This window comes from Rhagoletis pomonella, unplaced genomic scaffold (assembly GCF_013731165.1).
Source record: "Rhagoletis pomonella isolate Grant_MI unplaced genomic scaffold, Rhpom_1.0 Rhpom_scaffold_00007, whole genome shotgun sequence".
NCBI lineage: Eukaryota > Metazoa > Arthropoda > Insecta > Diptera > Tephritidae > Rhagoletis > Rhagoletis pomonella.
The window spans coordinates 1,705,010-1,725,323 of NW_023458561.1; the positions used below are offsets into that span (position 1 = coordinate 1,705,010).

At 34.8% G+C, this 20,314-nt stretch overlaps 1 protein-coding gene across 1 annotated transcript in view; it reads left to right on the forward strand.

Moving 5' to 3' along the window:
* The window catches only part of LOC118743562 (obscurin), a 434,461-nt gene that overhangs the window by 49,139 nt on the left and 365,008 nt on the right, over positions 1-20,314 (forward strand). Inside the window, exon 4 of the mRNA XM_036476326.1 lies at positions 13,050-13,316. Within this exon, the coding sequence (XP_036332219.1) occupies positions 13,050-13,316 (267 nt within the window). The remainder of the gene's footprint in view (positions 1-13,049; positions 13,317-20,314) is intronic.

Below are 20,314 nucleotides of genomic sequence, written 5' to 3' on the forward strand. Positions count from 1 at the left end.
TTAGAAAATCGATAAAAGTATCGATAACAAAATCGATAAATATCGATAATAAAATCGATAAATATCGATAATGAAATCGATAAATGTCGATAACAAAATCGATTTATATCGATAACAAAATCGATAATTATCGTTAACAAATACGATAAATATCCATAACAAAATCGATAAATATCGATAACAAAATCGATAAATATCGATAACAAAATCGATAAATATCGATAACAGAATCGATAACAGAATCGATAAATATCGATAATAAAATCGAAAAATATCGATAACAGAATCGGATAAATATCGATAACAAAATGGATAACAAAATTGATAAATATCGCTAACAAAGTTGATAAATATCGATAACAAAATCGATAAGAATAGATAACAAAATCGTCTTAACTTTTATGTTCATGTTTTTTTTCAGCTACACATTCCCCTTCACATTTGCCCTTATATATATATATAAGTAAAGTGTTTAAATTTACCTTGGTCTTCATTTTTGCCTTTATCTTTACGCATCTTTGTTTTTGTTTTTATTTTTACCTTTGCCTTTATCCTTTTTTTCATTTATGTACGTAGTCACCTTTACTTTCATTCTTGTATTGGTCTTTTTCTAAGTGTTATTCTTAAACCTTTTGTTAGCAAATTTTTGTTAAATTAATACATAGCATACACACAAGAAGTACTTTTTTTCAGCCCCAACCATTTTCGTTGCATCATTTCCATTGCGTCATTTCCGTTGCATACACACAAGAAGTAGTTGTTTCAGCCCCAACCATCTACGTTGCACCATTTTCGTTGCATCACTTCCATTGCATCATTTCCGTTGCAACATTTCCGCGTGCAATTTCCGCTGAATTTGCCAATTTACTCCCATCCAACCAACCGCCGCTAAAGAAGTTTCACTTCAAAAAGAAAGTAGTTTCAGTAAACAACCTTTTGATTAAAAAGCAGATTTTTGACAATTGCTCAATAGTTTAAAATTCGAAGCGGCGTTACCCAATTTAAGTTTTTTGGTAGAGGGGATTTATAACATTTACTGTTTAAAAGTAATTAAAATCTTATCTTAAAAATGTTTAAATTTTATACGATGACCACTTCCCAAAGACTTTAATTTTAGATTAATTAAATTTTAGTGAACATATACATATGTATGTATATCGTCGATGTTTTTGCAAAATCGCCCATCGTCCAATTGCAAAACCGCCGTTCGGCGTTCAAATTTTACAGGAGAGCGAAAAAACCGTTTTTCTTTGAAGGCATTGCCTTGAAAGGCGCTATTTTCTCTAGCTATTATTTTACAAATCTGTTGTTTTAATATCGATTTTGCGATTCTTATGCATAAATCTCGATGCCTGGAGTTCGGAGTTACCAAACCTCATTTTTGTCACAACGGCGATTTAGGCGGTTTTGCAACTGGTCGATGGGCGGTTTTGCGAAAACATCGACGATATGTAAGTATTTTAAAATTTTTTAGTGCCTTTTGTCATCTGATTATTTTATAATGTATCTGGCCAGGACTATTACCGTTTTCTATACCGAAGATAATTGTTTCTGATATACACATTTCGGTGTGAATTTAATGCATATTTAGTGGTTCACAAGGTGTCGTAAGTGTCGTATTATCGTGTGTCGTGAATTTTTGAACGGCTAAACAAATGTTTAGAGGACTTGGAACCACAACCAAATACTTTTTTAACGGTGTGAAATCTCATAATACGACTTTTATGGTGGCTTGAGAACCCCTTAAATATAGTTTACTGTTCAATATGACTCCACCCATTAGAAAGAGGACGGTGCAAACTTTAAGCCAAGTTACCCTTCACCTCTCTGACCACTGGGGACCCATTTGAAAATGGTGTAAAATTAGCATTTTGCCAGAAAATATAAACTCGGGTTACGCCAACCACAGGATTTACGCGCAGAATTCCTCTTCGCGTTGGAGGCCTACGGCCGCGCTAAAATAACCCTAATCTGTCCAACTCCGGCTACACAATATTTTTTACAAAAAAGCCCATATTTCACACCGAATTTATTAACAAAACAAATTTTAATCCTTTGATCGCAGGAGTGGACCCAATAACCCAAAATCATTGTACAAATAACCGAACCATACACAACAAAAGACCGTTTGCTTGTTCAGATTTCGATTCTAAGAAGAAAATGCTTTAAATAAACAAAAAATTAATACAATTGTCAGGTTGTTAATATGGCGACGAAAAAGTGACAATGGAACTACTACAAAAAAAGATATCATGGCGTGGTGTATGGTTCGACTGTTTATTGAGTTCTAACTTCGAAACTTTTCATAAATGACAAATCTAATTTTACATTATACAATATTCAATGCATACATAATTTACATATTCCAAAGCAAGTATAAAAAAAACCAGTGTTAAATTAAATCAACCCACATTATTTTCATAAGTTGCAAGCAGATGACTTTGATGAGTTGTTTTTCTTGCTGGCAAATTGTTGCTGATAAAAATTTTTCCAGCAGGAATTAGCATCTTCCTCTCCAAGTCAACTGTCACCTTGCGCTCTCAATTTACCGTACCTTGCAAGTTTTTTGCGTACGCGAACGCCAAAACCTGATAATTTGTGATAATTTGCAACAATTATCAGCTTGTCGAAAAGACTAAAGTATCACTAGTTTCTGCTGGAAAGCGTTTCTTAACCCAAAAAACTAGCAGAAACTAACAGCCCTCTCTCGTTATTACGAGCTTTTTTTTTGTATACATAAATGCTCAGAATGAAAAAATAAGTCGATTAAGCGATGACTGTGTGTCCGTTCGACCGCCCGTCGGTCTGTACACACGATAACTCGAGTAAAAATTAAGATACATATATTAACGAAACTCGGTACGCGCACTTCTTTTGAGCATAGGACGGATGGTATCGAAAATGGGCCAAATCGACCAATAAACACGCCTCCTCATATATAACGGTAGTTTTCAGAAATACGAAAACTGCGTTATTTTAGTGACTACTGAAGCTTATTCACTCAAAATTGATATTTACAATGATTTTTTGGCAGAAAATAAGATTATAAATGTTTGGAAAACGCTCACTTACGATTACATGCGTATAACTACTTAAGCTAATTTATTCAAAATCAATGTTTGCAATAATTCTTTAGCAAGAAATTGTGCCAAACTCGGTATAATTATTGTACTCGACACGCATAAGCAAGAAGTTGAAAATTTTAGAAATCGGACTAAAATTACGCTTTTCAAATAACGGTAAATGTAAAGGTAGTTTTCGGAAAGGTGAAAACTTAAAACTTAAACTTTTTTACTTGTTGTACAATTTGTTTGTTTGTATATGCATACTAGCAGAACCGGCGAACTTCGTCCCGCCCAAAATTATTATTTTTTTTTATTGAAACTTTTTGGTCCAACATTTTCACTAACATTTACGATTTTCATTGGCACATTCATCTGCTAAGATTATGGTTTGGTGGTCATTTGCCTCTTTAAATAACCTAAGGAATGTATTCTATCAGTGAAGAAGTTCTTGAAATTCTCCAACTGTGCAGCATTTCATAGCACGGTTATTCGCAAAACGAAGTAAATTTTAAGAATTTTTTCCGCTTCACCCCCTGGCGGGAACAATGACCCGGTTCCATAGTGAATCTGTCCTAGAATTTCGCTAAAATCCGTACAACCCTTTATGAGGATTTCACTCACAAACACACCTACAGAATAAATCTAAATACATTCAAAGAAAGCTAAAAGTCGGTACGTTAGTAGGCCTTACGCCCCTTTTCAAATAGCCCCATTTCTCTCCATGAGAATGGGCTTGACTTCATATACACACATATCTCCATACGAAATTCCGGTACCATCAATACTTCCAGAGATATGCAGTATGAAAAATTCGGTTTGGATCGGAGATGCCACGCCCCCTTTTACGATAGCTACAATTTTTCTTCAGGATTATGAGATTGATTTCTTATATCTCGATACCAAGCTCCAGAATTCTACCATGAACATTTCCAGAGAAATGCAGTATGAAAAAATCGGTTTGTATGGGAGGTGCCACGCCCCCTTTTACAATAGCTCCAATTTTTCTCCAAGAGTATGCGATTGATTTCGTGTATATCGATACCAGGTTTCAGAACTCTACCATGAACACTTCCAGAGATACGCAGTATGAACAATTCGGTTTGTATGGTAGGTGCCACGGCCCATTGTCCAATAGCTCCAATTTTTCTCCAAGACTATGCGATTGATTTCGAATATCTCCATACCAAGTTCCAGAGCTCTACCATGAACACTTCGAGAAATATGCAGTATGAACAATTCAGTTTGTATGGGAGGTGCCACGCCCCCTTTTCCAATAGCTCCAATTTTTCTTCAGGATTATGCGATTGATTTCTTATATCTCGATACCAATGTCCAGAACTCTACCATAAACACTTCCAGAGATATGTAGTATGAAAAACTCGGTTTGTATGGAAGGTGCCACGCCCCCTTTCCAATAGCTTAGGTTTTTCTCCAAAAGTATGTGATTGATTTCGTATATCTCCATATGTATAAAGTTCTAAAAATGTACGATGAATAATTGCAGAGATACGTAGTATGAAAACTTTGGTTTATATGGGAGGTGCCACGCCCCCTTCTCCAATAGCTTTAATTTTTCTCCAAGAGTATGCCATTGATTTCGTATATCTCCGTACCAAGTTCCAGAACTTTACCATGAACACTTCCAGAGATATGGAGTATGAAATAATTCGGTTTGTATTAGAGGTGCCACGCCCCCTTTACATATAGATTTTTTTTAGCCTAAAACTATCCTTGGGACACGTGCGGCAGGTGTTTGAAAATTCAAAAAAATTGGTTCAGCTGTTCTCCGGCTTTGAGAACACTAAAAAATAGCTTTCAAAATATATATTAGTATAGATATATTATATATTATTATTATATTTTGGCTGTGTCCGCGGTTTCTGATTGTCGGAAAAAAAACTTGCCTAGTGACGAATTCGCCCCTTGATATGGTGGTTGCTCGAAGCTATTTATATTCGAAATTGTATGAAAATTGGAAAACAGGTTCCTATAAGCTTATCCAGGCAAAAAGCTATCTACGTACAAAATTTTAATTAAATCGGACCACAGATACGATTGTTCGAATAGATCGGTCCCTGGTCCACTTCGCGGGAAAAAGGAGCCTATATGCTAATCTAGGCAAAAAGCTACCTACATACCAAATTTAAAGCAAATCGGACCATAATTACGATTTTTTCGTATAGATCGGACCCTGGTCCACTTCTCGGACAAAAATGATCCTATATGCTAATCGAGGCAAAAATCTCCCTACGTTCCGAGTTTTAAGCAAATCGGACCATGAATACGATGTTTCCGAATAGATCGGTCCCTGGTCCACTTCCCGTAAAAAAGGATCCTATATGCTTATCTAGGAAAAAAGCTATCTACGTTCCAAATTTTAAGCAAATCGGGCCATAATAAATTTTTTTCGAATAGATCGGTCCCTGGTCCACCTACCGGAAAAAAGTAAATTTTTTTCGCCTAAAACACAGCCGCCATGAAAGCTATTTATGTACAAAATTTCATGAAAATCGGCCCAACCGTGCGCGAGATTACCTGTTACAAAGAAAAGGGACTTAATAATAATAATAATAAATTGGCGCTTACACATATGTTAGTGTTTGACCGAGCTTCTCCTCCGACTTGTGGTGTGCACCTTGATGTTTTCACACAAAGCGGAGGGACCTACAGTTTCACGCCGACTCCGAACGGCGATTGTATTTTTATGAGAAGCTGTTTTTCATGGCAGAAATACACTCGGAGGTTTGCCATTGCCTGCCGAGGGACGACCGCTGTTAAGAAAAAACCTTTTTCTATATTTTTGCGATGTTGCTTTGACCAGGGCTTGAACCCAGGTGCTGATGAGTGAAAGCGCGCACTGCTTACCACTACACCACAGCGGCCGACTTCCCTTTATATAATTAGTATAGATATAGATAAAGTACATTTAACTGATGAAAATATAAATTTATTTTAAATTCGATGCTCTCATAAACTTCTTAGTAGCTTCAATTTATTTTGAGCCCTTTTGAAGTTATTATACAGCTACATATATATCACATCTATATCTATATATATAATACGCGAAGGTGTTTTTTGTGCAGCATAAAAGATCTGCACCGTTCGTTCGATTCTCAAAAATATGGTGTCAAATTAAAGCGCTTGGCCTGTACATGTGCAATAAGGTTTTATTTTTTCGAAAAGAGTTGCCACCTGTTAAATTATTAAACTCAAGTGATTTACTAATCAATCCGCACCGTTCGATTTTCAAAAGTGTGGTACCAAATTAAAGGGCTTAGGGTATGGATGTTCAAGAAGGCTTTACTTTTTCGAAAAAAGTTGCCACCTGTTAAGAAATTAAGCTTAAATTAATTAAAAAGTTAAATCAATTATTAATTATGGGTATCAATCGGAGTGGTTTTGAAAAGGCTTTATAACTTAACCCTAGAATACTAACGTTCGCCTGTGAGGCGGACCGAATTCGGTTTCCGCGCGATATTGCAGGAACGCTTTTAATGATCAAAGTAAACGTTCGCGCCAACTCAGCTTAGCGCTGTACGAGGTTGTTAGCAAAGGCACATTGTATAGTGGCCTTGCGCGCACGGTGGGCAGGAAGCGAAGATAGGTTGCATAAAAATGTCGACAAAATCTGAAAGCAGGGTTGTATTTGTTGATATCTTAAGGTTAAGAATCCGCTTAAATTGAAATCCTAGCTGCTCCTGTTTTAAAGATATCCACATTTTATATACTTCAGATAGGATATATTTGCAAAAGAGGAAGGCGTACTTCTCGATAATTAGAGCATATTTATACGAAAAGAAATCTCATACAAATCTGTTCCCCTTTTTTAACTCACTAAAACGGATCAAATGAATGTGAAACATTTTAATTTTTTCCTACCGAAAGAATAATTGATCGAGATTTATTGGGCGCTACCGGTATACAACTTAGATAAAACACCACAATTACCTTTTTCTGTAGCGTGAACTTTCTCATTACAAACACTTTCAATATCGCAATATATGTATGTATGTATACAATATTGTATGCTATATAATACGGTAGTAATTTTTTATTAAAGGTTTGTTGCTATAAGCAATTAGCGCAGGCAAGTCGCACTGCGCTTGTGCAAGAAATAAAAATGCTCTAATTTAGGCCAACGGTACTCCGCATAATAAGTAAATAAATTCAAAGCTTGTATGAGAGTTATTTTGGTATTTATGTACTCTTCTGTCAGGAAATAATGACTATTGTACATCCAGAACACAAATGCGATCATAAAGAAAATCGCATGAAAGTATGCGCTTTGTGTGTAGGGCTGCCAGACGTCCCGGTTTTCCTGGACATGTCCCGGTTTTAGACTATTTGTCCCGGTGTCCCGATCCAACCTTAAAATGTCCCGGGTTTCATTTAAGTGTCCCGGTTTTCGATTTGATTGCACAAATTTTGCTTAAAAATGACTACGCTGAGAGAAAAAAGGCGTTGTAATATTAAGAAAAATTTTATGAATTTACTGGGGGAAATAACGCATAGTAAACATGAATATGTTTTATTTGATTATCGTTTTGAAATGTTCGTACTTAAAAACAATACTTTCATACCACGCACACGTGGTGTTGAATCAAACTGAACATTTGAATGCACATTTACATGTCTGGCTGTAGCTGAGTGCACGAAGATGCCTGCCACAATTTGCTAATTTCCAGAGCGTCAGGGTTCAAAGCCCATTACAGACAGCATGGAATTTAAATAAATTTTTTTTAACTTAATTATGAAAAAGCATCCGTTAAGTGCAAAGCGCTTCATTTTAATATTGGCGTATTTCAATTGAATATTTCTATACTAAATACTAAAATTTGTGTACTTAAATTATTACGAGTTGGGTTGGTGCTCTTTCATATGCGATTTTTTTTTTAAATGTAGCACGTTTTGCATAAGCAATAGTTGATGATTAATATAAGTATGTACCTAAATACGTTAAAATGACATGCACAGAGTTTTACAATTATAGCAAAAGCCAGAAGGCTTGAAACAAGCTCACAGCAACGAAACAAATGACTGATATTTTAATGTTACCTTGTATTTATTTATTTTTTTTTCGTGAAACCTAGATTACTTATAAGTACCGTGCCGTACAAAATTATTGGCTCGGAGACACTTTCATCTGATCACAATTTCTAATCAGATCTTTTAGAAAAATGTTTAAAATGTAGCTTTTGAGCCAATTAGTAAAGTGCAAGTCTGAAGTTACCAGAAAATTTCGTTGATTTTTTGCAATTATTTATTTTTTGCTGACAGTGTCTTCCACATACAAAAAAATGTCGAACATAGTTTGTATGGAAGAAACTCTCAGTAAAAACAATTCCAAATATATTGCCTCGTTCAAAGACATGAGCAAAATCGTGAATACATGGTTTTCCGCATAACAAGCGCATCTTAGTAATTTTGATAAAAATCTTAACGAACTCCGCACAGCTTTGAAAAGTACTGGAATTTCTCAAACTGTCAAAACCCATTTTATCCTTAAACATTTAAAGCAATCTATTACATTCTTGAATAACGATGGTTTAGGATTAAGGTCCGAGCAGGCCGGGAAGTCAGTTCATAGGGAATTCATTAAATTCTGGGATAGATTCAAAATAAATATGATTGATAAACCAACTTTTGTGAGTCGCCTGAAGAAAACTGTAATGACATTTTCATTCCAGCATATATAAAAACTTAACTAAATAATAAAATATTTAAATACTAAAATGTGTGACTATATTATTTGGTAAGCCAACAAAAAAAAATAAAAGGAAACAAAAAACAAATATAAAAAAATAAAGCAAGAAAAAAATATAAAAAAATAAAACCACAAAAAGAACAAAGAGGTGCAAAGTAAGTTGCATCTACGTGGTGCGCCTTGGAAACGAATGAAACCGGCTAAAAACTTACATAAACTTATATTTTCACATAATATATATACACACATTTACTCACACATACATTGTTGAATATTTAATGCACAAGGATGTTTTTCTCTTTCGCAAAAGTCGGTCCTATCATAGCTATGTAAAATGTGGATATCTTTAAAACAGGAGCAGCTAGGATTTCAATTCAAAGGGATTCTTAACCTAAAAATATGAACAAATACAACCCTGCTTTCAGTTTTTGTCGACATTTTTATGCAACCTATCTTTGCTTCCTGCCCACCGTGCGCGGCTGAGTTCCTAGTGCAGCACGAGCAAGTTGAAATATATTTCCGAAATCGATTTTCGCTCTTGCAGTTGCAGTCCCACCTTGCAACTTTTATTTCTGAAACTGATTTCCGAAAGGTGACAGAAAGATCTTTCTGGCTGTTCACACATCGAAATAAAATTTCTCTTTCTCAATTTGACAGCGAATTGCGTGCGAAAGACGGAAATATTGCCACGTCTGACAGGCTCTATACACAAACGATTGAGATATTAATTAATTGACAATTTGTTAAAATTATCAAGAATCAGTTTAGCCTAATAATAAAATTTCAAACGACGTCACGCTGCAGCTTTTGTACGTTCGATCACAGGAAAATAAATAGCAAAGACAATCGCAAAGACAAATTTAAATTTGAACAAATCGTCGCCTGGCTTGATTTAAAGCGAACATTTAAAAACACACTTACATGTTGTGACTGTAGCTGAGTGCGCAGAGATGCTGGCTGCAATTAGTTGCGGCCGAAAGTGTTCAAGTTCAAATCTCACTATGCAGAACATATAATTTAAAATCTTTATTTTCGTTTTTTTTTTTAATTATGAAAAAGTATCTGTAAAGTGCACAACGAAAAAAAATTGGTTCGGTTACAGGTTACGTGTTACTACTACAAGTACTAGTGAAAAGTTACGCAGCTGGAGTCAATTGTCACCTCCTAGGACAACTCCATGTTAAATGCGACAGTAGAAAGCATGGCTGGTAGATTTGCATGGTACCGGTATTCGACTGCCGAAAACTGGTGAACTCACTAGTTCTGTACTAGTATTTTCGCTGCAGGGGTGTTACGACCATTAATATTACCTAATAACCACTCAGGGGACCTCTGACTTTTCAAATAGCACCTCATTAGTGGAATTGCTTACTTAGAAAAGTAAAAGTATAAAAAGGGAGACTAACAAAAAAACACCTTAAAGAAATAATATATAAAATGATGACCATTAATATTACCTAATAGCCACTCAGGGGATCTCTGACTTTTCAAATGACACCTCATTAGTGAAATTGCTTACATAGAAAAGTAGAAAAAGGGAGACTAACAAAAAACACCTTAGAGAAATAATATATAAGATTAGATAAGTTCAAGTCAAAAACCAAGAGAACGAAATCCGAAAAACGCAAGGTATGTTGGTTTGGTTGATCACAAAACAATTATGTTGTTATGGAATGTGTGTAAAGTATCGGAAAACAGTCCTTAAGGCCCCTATACACGATGCAGCCCTGAGGTCATGAAAAATATAAATCAACCTTAGCCTCTATTTCCTGCTTCAAACACTTCGATCAAATAACAAGCTTTTAGTGTAACGAATTTAATCCTTCGTTTAACAATGCTTCACTGCTTAAACCCCATTTTAAAGTCACTGGTTAGCCATTACACAGCACATTTACAGGCTGCTCATAATACATGTCGTCGTTTAAAGTCCAAACCCCGTATCGTCATTCTGCAAAACCGCGTAACTGACATTTGCTGCAAAAAATTGGATTTGCTCACACAAGCTCTTGTCCTTATCCATTCGTCCTGAAATATACTAGCCAGAAATGCTATTTGCTTTATAAAAAAGAGAATCATTTTGAAATATGAGTGTTTTTACTCTCTTGAAAATAATTTATGCAACCTGACATACGCTGTTTTGTATTTTGTTGATACGCGGTTTTGTACTTTAAACGACGATATGTACTGTGCATGTAAATATTTGTACTTAAGTAGGTACAACTACGAAAAAACAAATTCCATAATTTTATTTAAGAATATTTATTTACTCTTCACCCATGATGCAATAAGATAAGGTGTTGGATGTTGTGACAGCTCGATTTGATGCTGCCTTAGTTCAGTGGAATAAGAAAAAAAACGGGAAGAAATGAATCCCTGTTTGGGGGAAAAATATAAAATTTCATATTTTCGTCTAAACAAAATTTGCTTTTTTGTAGTATATTCGTAATGAAATGAAATAAAATAAGATACACTAATTTTTAAGAAAAGAAAATGTGTATACCGAGAAACAATAAAAAACATTGAACTGTATTATATTGCAAAGAATTGTTAAAGAAGTAACACTGTTTCACCTAAGGCAGTCAATATGGCGGAATTAGAGCGAGAAGCTGCCAACATCCAACACCTTGTATTATTGCATCATGCTCTTCGCCCACATACTCCTACATATGTATGTATGTATTAGAGCTCTCGATTTTGTTCGCACATTTTCAAACAGCCCGGGTATATGAGCAACGAGTACTCGCACACTTGTTCAATGCTCATTACTCGAAAATTTTCGAGCTTGAGCTCGAGCAATTCGAGTTTTTTCGAGTAATTTGAGCAATGTTTTTTTATTATATTGACATTTTTGGTAACAACTTTTTAAATTTTTCAAATGATTGATATATAATGCAAAGATTGATTCATTGGTATTTAATAATATAATTTATTTAACATGAATTAGAAAGCAGCTGCTGACAAATACAATTTACAAATTTTCTTTTGTTTATGAAATTGTTCAAAAACTCGAAAATTTTGAACAAACATTTGGGCAGTTGAGCAATGAACGAGTTTCGAGCGAGTATCAAGCTACTCGCATTGCTCGATACCCGGGTATCTAGAGCTCTAGTATGTATGTACATTGTACATACAATATATATGTTTGTGTGCATGCCCTGGAAATTGCCTCACTTTCCATGCAAAAGCAAATCGATTGTCCTTCCCTAATCGAATTCTATATTCAGAGTCATTCGTGAAAACTCTGTAAAAGTCTGATTGAAAATTTCTTTAAAAAATCACGTTTGTCATGGACAAATTTTGTTACAAAACTTTTTCCCCAGTAAATAGACTGGGAGAAGAAAAATTTTAATATTTTTGAAAAGTTATTGTAGTTATTAAAAAGAACTCAACTTTTGATACAATTTAATGTAATACATTAAAAACATTATGCTAGCTTTGTGAAAATGTGAATAAAGTAACCAAAAGAAGTCTGCAAAGTTAAAGTAAAGTAGTCTAAATGTATTAATTAAATTATACTTAATTTAAACAGTTCACATAAGTCAACAATAGCAGAAATGTTTTTTGAACAATTAAAGCCATCAGATAAGTAGTTTATAGAAGGGTAATAGAGGGAAAAATCTTAGAATTGATTTTAAAGATATCCTTCTTCCATTTCGTATACAAACATGTTAAAAGGAGTGATGCATCTAGACCAAATGCACGTAAATTTTCTCGCAAAATTGTGGCATTGAAGAGAAATACTTTCAATTTTCCTGGGTTAATTGTTCCTTACGTTTATTTAATTTTTTTATAACAATTATCTCTAAAAATGTGAGGACAAGTATAGTACACACTTTCGTATGAACAATAATAAATATAAATTGTTTTTATTCCTTATATTTTTTTCGTTTATATTTAAATCTATATAAATATCATTACATTTAATAATGATTTAAAATGCACACATGCATTTTCTTTTAATTGATTATCACCCATAGCATAATGTACTAAAATTTCAAGTGATTCGAAGAGATAGGTGCAGTCGGCTTGCATGATTTGAGATAGAATTGGTCATAAATTAAAAAACCAAAGGTCAATATACATACGTACATAGATGCATATGTACTTATGTATTTTATGTCAATATTAGAATTCATTTTATGTATCTTATGTCGACATTAGGATTCAGTAAAAGCTCTTCTGTATTTATGCATTTTCATATTTTTTTAAAGTTCATTTAAAATTTTTTCAATATCTATAGATATTAATACTTTTGTTTTTCTCAATTTCTTACTGAAAAGTGAGTACGACGACACGCGATTACGATAGAGGATCTTATGACAACTACAGCGAAAATTTAGGAAGCACTGCGAGCTCAAGATTAGAAAGGAGGAAACAAGACGAACACAGATCTATATTCTCCTCAAGCCGGGCTGAAAGCAGAACAGAAGATCATTATGGATCTAGAATCGGTACTCGGTCATCTTCACGAGTGATGGAAGAAAAAAATCTCAAATCTGTAGGGAAGCCCGTTATTACTAGAGCATGCAAAAGCGTTCAAGTTCAACGTAAGTAAAAATATTTAAAAAACTAATATTTTATAAACGTTCACGCAAATGGTCTTAAAATAAATTAATGATGCAATTGCAAGAAGTGTGATAGGTATACTCCCTGCAAACCATACTTTCATTATTTCCCTTTCAGATTTTTTTGCCGAATTTTATGAAATTAAAAAAAAAAAAACAATCATTAATAATGCAGCGCCGTGAAGAAGTCTTTCAAAATTGTCTTTAGGAAATCGTATATGAATTACTTTACGAGCTCGTGTTAACCACTTCTTTCGTAAATAAATCGTTACAGAATTCAAAACAGACTTCCGATACTCTTAAAGATTTCATTAAGATTTCGATTTCCAGGGCTCGTAACAATTGAAATTTCGTCCTACCGTATATTAAAAACAAGTTTACAAAATGCTTATTTTTGAAGTCAAGCCACTAGCATCCCAGCAAAAAGTTGGTAATCGCTTTTAGTGGTAACGTGTTCTAGAAGGCATAGCGTTATAATGCCTTCGAATTTTTTCGCTTCTTTTAGGCATTGCCGGTATTGCAAAGTAGAATGTCCTCCAATATTTTATTTATTTCTCTTCCTTGTTTCATTTCGGGGAATGCAAAGTAGAATGTCCTATAATATTTCTTTTTTAATTCGCTTCTTTGCTTCATTTCGGGGAATGCAAAGTAGAATGTCCTACAATATTTTTTTTTATTTCGCTTCTTTGCTTCATTTCGGAGAATGCAAAGTAGAATGCTGCATCGTAGCTGAAAAATAGAATGAATATCCAAAAATTCTTTTTCTACCGTTACTTTCTGTGGAAATTTCTCTCTCATGTTTTGCTTTGTTCAATTTGCAGCGAGGTTGATGTCAGTCAATGAAGTGAAGTACAAGAGTGAGGGAGTACAATTTTAAGCTTAATTAAATATGCATGTAGGTACATACCGATTTTTAAGTAAAATCTAAATACCTAAATACATACATATGTACGTATAAAAACTTATTTATACAAATTTTAATTAATTTTAATCTTTTAAGACATTTTCTGATTTCTGTACTTATCTAGGCATTCCACATTAGTTTCTTTGTAAGGCATTCTTTGTTCGCTTCTCAGGATTCTGTTCCATGCGTTCTCCCTTCGTTTTAAGGGCTTACCGCCAATGACATGCCCATGTTAAAATAATGCCTTCTTGAAGCGAAAGGGTAAGCGATTCCCATCGCCTACCTCGTTTCCACTTTCGCTTCTGTGTTAATCGTGTTTTTGCTGGATGTGGCGTGCTTATTCCCGGTAGGACCTAGATTCTCGGCAACATTACAAAAAAGTTGTTGGAGTGAAAACTTCTTTAGCGGCGGGAGTGAAACGAAAAACCATGCCTCTACGTGAGTGGATATTAGAGATGGGCGATCTCGTGGCTTTTGAGGAACAACGTTATTTGTGACTGTGACTTTGCAGTCACAGTGATTTTCATCGGTGACTGTGACAAAAACAGTGATAAAAAAGTTGCAAATAGGAATCTTTTACCGAGTGAACTAAGGGCATTATATATTTATTTGCATCAATGACTATTTTCGTCGTTTGTTTTGGTCATTCACATACGTTTTTAATGATTTGAAATGCTAATATCAAACAACGTTAATCAGACTTTAGTCTTAAATAACGAGTCGCAGTTTCTCGATATGTAAATGTCACAGCTACTCCAACCTAGGTCATAAGCTATCCGTGTGCTAAATTTCATGCAAATCCGTTTAGTCGTTTCCGTGTATTAATTTAATTAAACTTTTTAACAGGTGGAAACTCTTAAGAAAGGTAGCCTATTTTCCAGTCTAGGTCATAGGCTATCTGTGTTCAAATTTTCATGCAAATCTGTTCAGTCGTTCCCGCATATTAAATAAATTAAACATTTTAGGTGGCAACTCTTAAAAAAATAGCCCATTAACTAATCTGGCCCATAAGTTATCCGCGTACAAAATTTCATGCAAATCCGTTCAGTCATTTCCGCGTGATAATTGCCCAAACATCCAAACATACAAACATTCACATTTATAATATGAGTAAGAAGTAAGATTGATCATTCGTCGGAATCGGAAAAATGAAATTTTAATAATAATTCCAGGACTTTGTCTAATTTTTTCGTCATTTTTCTTAATTACAAGTAGAGCTTTATAAATCTTTTATAACACCCAATGTTTATCAAGCTTAGGATTTTGTGTATCCGGGCAGGCTTTTTAATTTAACCAGAGAATATGTTTTCTTTATTAAGTTTACCCAGTTATCCATTTTAAACTGCTACCTGAACTATATCAGCGGTTAAAACTTGTCAAATTTTAATTTAAAATTTTCGGTAAGGAATAAGCGAGTGGATGAAAAATATATAAGTATATGAAAGAATAAACACATGCGCCGACTCTAGCCATTGTGTGTCACTCCTTTAAATTATAGTTTTTTTCTTATTGTATTAAAAAGTAACGTTCGCAACACTTTACTAAATATTAATCTTTATATTAACTTAGTATATATTAGAGACCAGAAGATTACCCGGTGAACTTCATATCATCTATAATTTATTTGAATTCCACTTTGATCAATTGTAACAAATCTTCAAAATCCAATTCAAAGAGATTACTAATACTGCCTGCTGTTATAGCTGATAAAAGAGTCCACACCTATGAGATGTGCCACGCCCCCTTTTACAAACTCATTTATATACATATATATTTCTATAAGCATCTACCATAGATATCTGTACACTTCAAATTTTGAGTTCATGTGACTATATATGGAAATACGCTGGCAAATTTTTTTCGATCCTGTACATATGTTTAGGCTGCAACCTGGCATATAAATACATACATACTTCCACAAATATGGTCGATTTGCTTTGAAGCCCCATCTTGCGGTTCTTTGAATAAAAAATGGATATCAGAAATGAATTTTTCATATCACAAAACTCCGGAGCAGAAGTTTTTATTAAAAAAAAAAACATTCGTAACGCTTTAGTAAATATTAATCTGCACATTGACTTAGTATTAATTAAAGATATTTTCTTGTAAAATTGCGCAGGCTAGAAATTGATTAGGACTTTTTCTTAGAATTTTATGTAGAATCCGAATCTGCTAGGAAGGAAAAAATGACCGGCCCTAATATATACCCTGACGGAAAAAAGTGATTTTTTTTAATAAACTAATTCAAAGACTACTTTAAAACAAATGCATTGAGTATATGTTTCGAATTTTAGTACAACGCTTTTATTAACTTGCAAGGTTGTGTGTCCAGACACCATTTGTAACTATAAAACCTTTGCTTTGCAAAGTTCCTATAAAAAGGTCTAGTGCATAGGGCGACATCTACCTCTCAACCGACGAGGTTATGTCGCCCTATGAACTACGTACGCTGCAGCGGAAATGAACGACATGGCATTTCTTTAAATCAGAGGTTCCCACACTTATTTTTATCGTAGACCCCTTTCAAAACTATACTGGTTTCCGTGGACCCCCTGATGCTCTTTTCTAACATATTCCCAAAGCTCATCAAAAGATGTGAAGATTCAGAGACTAAATTCGGAGTGGCAAAAATAAAAATAAAATATTTTCTTGTGTTCTATTTATTAAAAAATAATATGATCATACACTTGCAAGTTTTAAAAAATAGAGCTCGTAAAGCCATGAAAGAATATTTTTTAAGAGCACTAAATAAACTCCTCACATGGTCCGCTCACTCATGAATTTGCATGTGATATATTGGTCAAATAGTTCATTTGTGTTGATGCCATATTTAATTTTATCGCTCCGAGTTTTAAAGTGATGCGAAAAATATTCGTCACTCGCATATTTAAAACATAAAACTTTAAATAACAAAACTGCAAAGCTTTTTACGCCATACTACAAATTCAGAAACAAACTAGTAATTTTTAGCAAAACGACGACCTGATAACCTCCTCCTTTTTTGGAAGTCGGTTAAAAAGAGACCACATCTATATAAATCGATGGTAAACAAACAAGCAAGCAAGAAGCTCTAGAAGTGTTCCACCGTCTCATCCTATTCAAAGCAGGATGGTCAAATGGAGTTGTAATTTACGCCTATCACAGTCAGGTGTTTGCGCCACGTGAAGGGACCAGTCAGCAGTCCCAGCAGTGAGAGGAAAAACTAGACAGACCTTCTGAGATTGAAGGCAACATGAGTTTTGCCCACCACTCGATGGCTCCCAGTCATTGCTGAGCGAAGTAGCCACCCAGTTTTTGATGATTGCTTCGATGGTCGAAGTGGAGAGTGCTATAACTGGTCGCGGATCGAGGAATGCCTGGTCTAAGCCAGCTCTGGCCAAAGGGTCAAATGCCACATTTCCAGGAACTCCCGAGTGACCCAGAGTAAAGCAACCTCGTTATGTTTAGCAACATAATTTAGTCGGACATGCATTGCCGAACTAGTTTGGAAGTACTTAGGAAAAGGGCTGGCCAATGCATTAGGTGCAGCTTGGCTGTACCAGTAGACACGTAAACTCCTTTAACCCCACCTACTTTCCACCACGTAGTCTATGGCTTTGGGGATTGCAAATACCTCAGCTTGGAAGACTGAAGCATCTTCCCCAAAAGAAAAAGTGAAACTTATCCCCATTAACTTCGAAAAATACTCCAGATCCTGACCCTGAGTCTATTTTGGGGCCATCAGTGAAGATTCTACAATATACGAGTGTGGGCTCAGTGCTGGAATTAAACCAGAATTCCCCATCAGGGAACTCTCTCTCTAGAATATCTTCAACAAAGGTAATGGTGGCGTACTATCCTGTAGCATTGAAAAGACACAAGTCCTGAAATATCTGCCCCCGGCAATGTCCGCATCGCTTCACTCAGTGTTATACCAACATCGGTTTCTTTTTATTCCGCAGATGACCTTTAAGGCTTATCCACGTATGATGACAAAAAGTGAGCGTCAAGAGCACTATACACCACTCAAAAGAATTAGAGTTAAATAAATAGGCCATAAATAAGCAACCATTTTGGTTCTTTATTATCGAAACCAAATGAATTTTCGTGACCCTCACTTACAACTCATGGACTCCCATACTTTTTTCACGCCCACGTAGACCCCCGTCGAGTCTCCCGTGGACCACTCTGGGAATCACTGCTTTAAATGGAATTAATTGGTGCTCGTTTGTGTGTACATACGTATGTATATGCATGTGTGTGCATCAATCTATTAATATCGTTGAATTATATTAATATCTATTGCAAAATTTTATACAGACAAGACTAAAAGTAGAAAATAAATAAAATAAAAAACTTTTTAATATACCACGCTTTTATAAATGGACTAAAAAGTAGAAAATAATATTTCTCAGTCCCATAGAATTTGTTTTGATATTTTTTGATTTTGAAATTTTAGCAAAAGTCGTTATAAACAATTTATGAGATTGAAAATGAAAAGCGTGGGGCGCATGCATATTAGAGAGGTCCAAAAAAATTAAGTTGGAATTTTAATGCCGGCACCCCCTAGGATTGTTCTATATCGAAAAAAATATACCCCTATTTTTTTATTTTGAAATCAAAAAATATTTAGGGGGTGCTCAAAGCGCTCAAAATTTTCCATATATTTTATATGGAGAAAAAACCATTTTTCGTAGAAATGGTATAAATCTCTTAAAAATCAATATTTTTCAATCGGAAAACTGTGGTTCTCTTCAGGAGACTTCCAGTATTAATATCCAATTGTTTATTTAACCATTTTTTATGATTAAAGATTTTTCCATTGCATTTTCTAGGGGTTTTGGAGGACCTATAAAATATAGTTACTATGAAAAAATGGTTAAAGAGACAATTGCGTATTATTACTGGGAATCTCCTGAAGATAAGAAAACTGTTGATTTTCAAGAATTCTACACTATTTCTACGAAAACTTGTTTTCTCCCCATATAAAATACATGGAAAACTTTGAGCGCGTTGAGCACTCCCTTTTTTAATTTTTTTTTTTTTTAATAAAAAAATAGGGGTATATTTTTTTTCGATATAGAACAATCCTAAGGGGTGCCGGCATTAAAAATCCGACCTTATTTTTTTTACATACATTTTTGGACCACTTTAATGCATATATGTAATACTCCCATATTGGCAGTAAGAGCTAGTACCGTCCGGAAACATTACAGTACAGATATATCAATAAAACCGTACAAAAGAAAAGCAACACGTATATATATATATATATAGATTGGCGCTTACACATATGTTAGTATTTTGATGAGAAGCTGTTTTTCATGGCAGAAATACACTCGAAGGTTTGCCATTGCCTGCCGAGGGACGACCGCTGTTAAGAAAAAACCTTTTTTCTATATTTTTTGCGATGTTGCTTTGACCAGGGTTTGAACCCAGGCGTTGCGGAGTGGAAGCGCGCACTGCTTACCACTACACCACAGCGGCCGAACACATACGTTTATAAATAAACATATACACAACACATCCACAAAAACGGCACTCACGTTCACAATACATACCAGGGATATTGCGAATATTTGCATTCGCATTCGTTATGCGAATGATTCGCATCATTTTACACATTCGCATTCACATCAAATGATATGAATGTTTTGCGAATGCGAATGTGTGCATGGCAGAGTGTCCACTCTAATGTTGTTGACATGGCTCTAAGTCTGTCTAATCAGGGTGCGGGCAATAACCGGCTTTTAGCTTCAGGCGCTAAACGGTTAAGTAGTATATCAAGCAACATTGATGGGCTTTTAACAAGTGCTGCTATAAGTCGTATACGCAACCTAGAAATAATTTTAGATTCCTCCAGCGAAAGCAAAGGCTCGGATGTAAAATCTGGAGACATTAAAAAATGTGAAATAAAAGCTGAATTGAAGGCCCATCTTAAGAAAAAACGGGCTCATCTCCGTGAAAATCCTCTCGATTGGTGGAAAACTAAACAAAAATACGACATATTGACAGATCTGGGCCGCAAATATTTGAGCGCTCCACCGGCCGTTCCAAGTGAGCAATTTTTTAGTGCAGCCTGCCTTATATACGAGCC